The sequence below is a fragment of the Sarcophilus harrisii genome, chromosome 4 (assembly GCF_902635505.1).
Source record: "Sarcophilus harrisii chromosome 4, mSarHar1.11, whole genome shotgun sequence".
Taxonomy (NCBI): domain Eukaryota; kingdom Metazoa; phylum Chordata; class Mammalia; order Dasyuromorphia; family Dasyuridae; genus Sarcophilus; species Sarcophilus harrisii.
The window spans coordinates 401875227-401881388 of record NC_045429.1 but is presented as its reverse complement, the minus strand read 5'-3'; the positions used below and the strand labels follow the sequence as shown (position 1 = coordinate 401881388).

General features: G+C 47.4%; 1 protein-coding gene across 3 annotated transcripts; it reads right to left on the bottom strand.

Annotated features, from left to right (window-relative positions):
* Positions 1-218: 218 nt before the first annotated feature.
* On the bottom strand, positions 219-5758 carry S1PR1 (sphingosine-1-phosphate receptor 1). 3 transcript variants are annotated; one of them, XM_012549534.3, is made up of 2 exons: positions 4857-5758; positions 219-3112 (listed from the first exon to the last, which is right to left on the bottom strand). In XM_012549534.3, exon 2 carries the CDS (start codon positions 2940-2942, stop codon positions 1800-1802), a length of 1143 nt encoding a protein of 380 aa, XP_012404988.1. In that variant the 5' UTR covers positions 2943-3112; positions 4857-5758; the 3' UTR covers positions 219-1799. The 3 variants fall into 3 exon arrangements, with proteins under 3 accessions (XP_012404988.1, XP_012404990.1, XP_012404989.1); XM_012549536.3 differs by lacking the exon at positions 4857-5758 and adding an exon at positions 3725-3789; XM_012549535.3 differs by lacking the exon at positions 4857-5758 and adding an exon at positions 3668-3734.
* Positions 5759-6162: the final 404 nt, after the last annotated feature.

Genomic DNA, 6162 nt, shown 5'->3' with positions numbered 1-6162 from the left:
TCCTCATTGTTAACATATTGAAGTTTCCCTTCCTGCAGAAGATCTCGTGGTTTCTAAAAGAACCACAATTTTTTTCATACCTCAAGTTATCGATACAAAGGCTTTTTAAAAAAAGTAATGACTATATCTTTACTCTAATTTTCATATTAAAAAATTATAAATATTAACCCCCAAAAGAGTAATGTATCCATAAGAAAAAAATACTCTTGACAGTGGAATCTTTTTTTTAAAAATCAGTTTATTAATGTTTAAAAGTAGATAAAGCTATGTGCAAATTGAATCATAAAAGTCAGACTTCTTTTAAATACTATCTCAAAACAAAACAAGAAAATCCTCATTTTAATTGCACTGAAAACCACACTACAGAGGCAGAGATATATCTTTATTTTACTCTTTTTACAAAACCATATTTCTATACCTCCCCAGAAACTGTATAGTAATGGGGTATTCTGAAGGAGCTACCTGAAGTGTCCCTGTCTGTTACAGTAATGCTCTAGGGCACAGAGGACCTGCATCTTGTTAACACATGTACACATTCAATTCTGTTAACACAGGTTAGAAAAAAAAAATCCAGTAAAACAAAAGATGCAGAAACAAATACATTCAAAGAACATGGAAAGGAAATCTGAACACAAATCGATCAAACACCAACACTTTTCCATTCAAAAGCTGAGGAACCCTCTGACACACATCAAAGCATCAACATAAGTGCCCAAGAACAGATATGCCAAGTGTTAAGCAGGGGCATTTAGAAGTCAGAGAGATATCTGGTGGATTACAGCATTCAAAAGAACACTTCCATTTCTGTCAGTTTTTTTAACCTTTCCAAGACACCGAGGTCAAAGGTTGGATCCTCAAAATAACCATCCTAAAATAAACATATTTAGATAAACTGGAACTCCTTCCTCCAGCTTTCAACCACAGGGACTAGGATAAGGCAATTCATGTCATTAAGCGATATCAAGAAATGGCACCCAAAAACAAAACAATAAGCCTGGCTCCAATCAAACTTTCCTTTAGCTTAGGCTAAAGTGGGAACTTTGGACTCAGCCACTGAAATGACACGACATCTAAAAACCATCTCAGCTTCCTCACAGGTGAATGCAGGGGGGGGACTACTGCAGCTGGCCCAGAAGTGAAGTGTGTTCCCATCCCCTCCTCCTCCTGTGGAAGCCAAGGAGTTAATACAGGGAATGGAAAAAATGGTAGTGGGGGAACAGTAGAAGAAGAGTGGAGGAGTAGAGATACAACAGGGTTAGAAATGGAAGGAAAGGGGAAAGGGGAGTATGGGGATACAAACCATCTTGACAGAAATAGGGCAGAGGGAACCAACTTCTATTTGTTTCCCACTCCCAACCAAGGAAAGCCCTAAGACCCAAACAGACGCTTTCACATAAGGACATGGATCAAGACTTCAAGGAGTAGCCAACTGAAATTTTCAGGAGCCTGACAACGTTAGATCTTAGTCAGACTCAGTGCAAAAGTCAAAACAAGTTCCAGGGAGGAAATGTATCCCGAGCCAGGACAGTCTGTCTCTCTGGGACAGAGCTCCACCCTTCCCGGTGCATTGTTCGCGTGGACCAAAACTCGCCACCGCCCACCTGCCCCACGACGCTGGCTCTTTGGGCTCTTCCTTCCTTCCCTCCCTCCCTTGCCTCCTAGGGCCCTGCGGCACCACCCGTCGGGGTGGGGTTGGATCGCACCCTGGAGCCCCCCTAGAACTTTTCCAACAAAGTATGGGGTTGGGAGGGGGAGGCGTCAGCACAGCACCCCTTGTAGGCCTGCGGCAGAGTTCAGTTTTAGGAGGAAGAATTCACATTCCCAGAGGACATGATAGTCTCTGGGTTGTCGCCGTCGTCCTTCTGCGGATGGGAAGAATTGTCGGATTTGCTCCGGCTGAACTCCATGCCGCCGATGATGGGCCGCTTGAACTTGGTCCCCGAGTCTCCGCTTGGGCACTTGCAGCAAGACATGATGCGGACGAAGGCCCTCCGCATCTCCTTATTGGTCAGCGTGTAAATGATGGGGTTGGTGGCCGAGTTGAGCACCGCCAACACCAAGAAATACTCCGCCTTGTAGAGGATTTTACACGTGTTCACCTTGCAGCCTACGTCCAGAAGAAGCAAGATGAAAAGCGGAGCCCAACAGGCAATGAAAGCGCTCAGGACGATGATGACCGTCTTAAGGAGCGCCAGGGACTTCTCGGAGCTCCTGCTCGCCTTAGAAATGTTCTTGCGGAAGGTCAGCCGGCGGCTCCGAGTCCTGACCAGAGAATAGATCCGGCAGTAGAGGATGACGATGGAGAGCAGGAGGAGGGTGAAAACCGTGGTGCAGAAGAGGATATAGTGCTTGTGATAGAGGGGCAGCACGGTGGAGCAGCTGTGCAAGGAGCCAATGCAGTTCCAGCCCATGATGGGCAGGCCCCCCAGAATCAGAGAGATGACCCAGCAAGCGCTGATGAGCAGGAAGGAACGGAAACTGTTGCTCCCGTTGTGCAGCTTCATCTTCAGCATGGTGATGTAGCGCTCGATGGCGATGGCCAGCAAGCTGAACACCGAGGCCGACAGGGCCACGAACATGCTGCCCTCCCGCAGGAACCACTGCGCGGGGGTGAGTTTGTAAGTGGTGGCCCCGGAGAGGAGGAGGTTGGCTGTGTACGCCACCCCGGCCAACAGGTCCGACAGGGCTAAATTGCCAATGAAATAGTACATGGGCCGGTGAAACTTCTTGGTTTTCCAGATAGTTAGGAGGACGAAAATGTTCTCCAGGATAATGAAGCAGCAGATAAGGATGAATAACGCCGAGGTCACTTTGAGGCCTCCCTCCGCGCTGGGGTTCAGCTTGCCCGTGTAGTTGTAATGCTTGACGATGATGTCATAGTTGACATAGTCAGAGACCGAGCTGGGAAAGGCCTTGACCGACGGCACACTGGTGGAGCCCATAGTGCTGGGAGAAAGGCCTGCAGCGGCAGAGCAATGCGTCGCCTCCCCCGCTGGACGCTAGAGGGCAAAGTCGAGCGAGGCTGGGATGCCCAGCGGGTACAGTGCGCGCTGGCCAGTCCTTTCTGCACAGCCCTTCTTCCCCTGCTGAGGGGGCCTCGAAGACCGCGGCCCTAAACAGGCACAAAGAGAAGAGAGTCAGAAAAAAGGGGGGCACGTCACGTCGGCATAACTCACTCTGTTAAGTTAAGGCTCTGTCCATGTTCGCGGAGGAGAAAGGGAGGACAGGAACCTAGAAGGAACCGAACATCCAACTTTTGCAAGAAGAAAAATCCAAAATTATCCCTAAACCGAAAATACATCCCACATTTTCCTCCCTCTTATCCCCCCACTCCCCAAAAAAACTGGACAAAAGAATCGAGGAATTTTTTTTTTTTTATTACCTAGGGAAATTTTTTAAACTAAATTTCGAAATGCTCATGATGGATCACTGCATCTTTCCAATTACTCCAGACCTCTCCTCCGTCCCTCCCTGGGTAAACCCCACCACCACCACCACCCCTCGCCACCCCACACTTCCAGTGCCTTCATACGCCATCTCATTCAACTCCAATCTAGGCAATTCAACTTTTACGTTCAGAAATCGAGGGGTGGGGTGGGGGGGTGAGGATGGAGGGGACTACTGCCACTTCTTTCCCCTCCCCTTCCTAAAAAGGAGAAATGACTACCTAATTGTTATGAATTTCTCAAGAAAATCAGCTCATAAACTAAATCATTCTTTTCACCCTATTAATAGCATCCTCTAGAAGCAGGTGTGCAGTGAAGATCACTAGTGTGAGGCTCCAGTGAGGTGTGGGAAGGGAGGTCAACAGCAGTCTAAGCTGTAAACAGGAAAGCTTAGAGGACTTAAAATGAAGCTCTCCACCACCCCCCACCCCCTTTTTGCGCAACCTTTGAAAGCAGTAGTGGGGCAGTACACTTAAAGGAACTTGGTGAAATCCATTCATAACAAAGGGGATTCAGCAGACTTGAACATTTGAAATCCCAAATAAATAGATTGCACAAGCATTTTTGTCTTTTTTTTTCCCCCAGTTAAAAAAAAAAGTGTTATCAGGAGAATGACAATGCAGGACAACAAGTCCTGAGTTCACTTCAAAACTATTTTTAAGAAATTCAAGCAGCTGAACACTAAAACAGATTACAAAGTAAAACCAATGAATAATCTCCCACCACCTCTTTTTAGAAAAATGAAGAGGGGGTGTCCCTCTTTCAATGAACCACAAAGTGAGGGAAATGGCCAAAGCGGTTATCACAAAACTAGAAAGTGAAATTGCTTAATATGCTAAAGGAGACATAAATCCGATAATAACTAGGTAATAAATGGACCGTGTAAGAAACTATTTTGGATAAGCAGCAATTTCCATGGCACTCATTTCATTGACATTCCACTCTCCTCCCTAACGAATTCTGCAATGGGACCCAGTACTGAGCAAGTTTGTATTTTTTTTTAGCACTTTTTCTGCAAGCGTTGCCTTCAGTTTTCGACAATGACCCTCTCCCCCTTTTCCTTCCTCTCGGCTGACCACCCGCGGCTTTTCCCAGCCTTTCGTCCAATTTCGATCTGGTATCCCTTAAACTCTTGTAAATCACAAGTATAAATGCCTCCAAAAACTTGTGGCAGGTAAGGGAGTCAGGAGGGTCAGTCAGTCTGACTAAAGCTAATGCCCTTACTAGATGAGAGGATCTCCCAGATAGGTAGTTTTCATTACTAATAACAATAATAATACATGCGTGCATATTTTTAAACTTTCCATGCAAAGTCAAAGTTTGTTTTCAACAGTTTGCGACCAAAGCCCATTCAGGTCCTGGGCTCCTTCCCGTCTTTCCCCAGTTCACGCTGCTCCCCAGCGCTCTTACCTCGCTCAGGCAGGACAAAGTTCGTTTTTAAATGCTTCTGGTCTGCAGGAGTTCGTGCTTGGCATCTTGCTGCCCCAGAATGAATTCAACTCTCGCTACCAAACTTCCTTTACCAAGGGGTCTCCACCCTCCTTCGTCTCGCTCTCCAACAGCCAGCTAAATGCTTTCCGGGCTATCCAGGAGTTGCAAGCAGGAGATAGTGCCCAAATCCAGCGACCTTAAACTAATGGTACTGGTGGTCACACAGGCGTGTAGGTGTTTTTTTTTTTTTTTTTTTTTTTCTGCTGCTGGTTTAGGGAGGGACTGGGAGGGGTTAACGTATCTAATCTTTCACCCCCTCCTCTGGCAGCTGGGGCTCCTCTGGATCTGAATACTCACTCCGAACTCTCCAGGAAAGGAGCTGGGTTGATGGGAGGGGAAAGTGAGAGGAGGGGGACGCAAACCACCAACCAGACCTAGCTTAGGAGGAGGAGCCTGGGGGCCCCCTTGTAGCTATAAAGTATAAATCACAGTCCTTTAGATGCCACGGTGCTGCTCCCGGGTGGTGGAGCTAGTCTTTTGAAAAGAGAATGGGGGAGGGAGGAGGCTGAGCGCTTTGGAAAACTTCTCTTTTTTTCTATGTGTATGGATGCCTAATACTGAGTTGTCCTAAGCAAACCCCTGGACTGCCTTCTTACAGTCTCCTCCCAGCCCCCTCCACATTCCTACTTGCTCTCCGAAGTCACTTCCATGCAACCTCTTCTCTTTTCCTCCCCATACCCCAGGATCTATTAACGGAGGACCCAACCCTGGGCCACTGGGAGTAACCACAGGGTATAGGAAGGGAGACTCTGGGAACCAGAGAGACGCTTCCAAGAAGCCAGGGGCCGCGCTTGGGAGAAAAGGGGCGGGGGGAAACTCGGAGAGAGGGGAATGGCAAAGTGGTCTTTGATTAAGGCAAGCTGGATGGGCAGGCCTCGAAGAATTTCCCTTGTCTCCCTTTATTTCTCCATTTTTCTTCCCTTCACACTCGCCACCAGTTCTCCTTTGAGGTTGGTTAGGGTGAGCATCTTGGGGAGGGAAGGAGGGGCAGAGATTGTGGGCAGAGGTAGAAAAAAAAAATGGCTCTTGTCGAGTGGAATGCCACAGCATCGCATCACGAGAGAAATGGGAAATGAGAAGAAAGAGAGATAGTCTGGGATGATGAGAAGAACGGAGGGGGATGGAAAGGGATACTTCTATGTCTGTCTAAAGTGGGCTAAGGTCAATCAGAGAAAGTGGAGAGTAGAGGTAAAACTCTTGGATTGGTCAACAAGTCACTTATCTC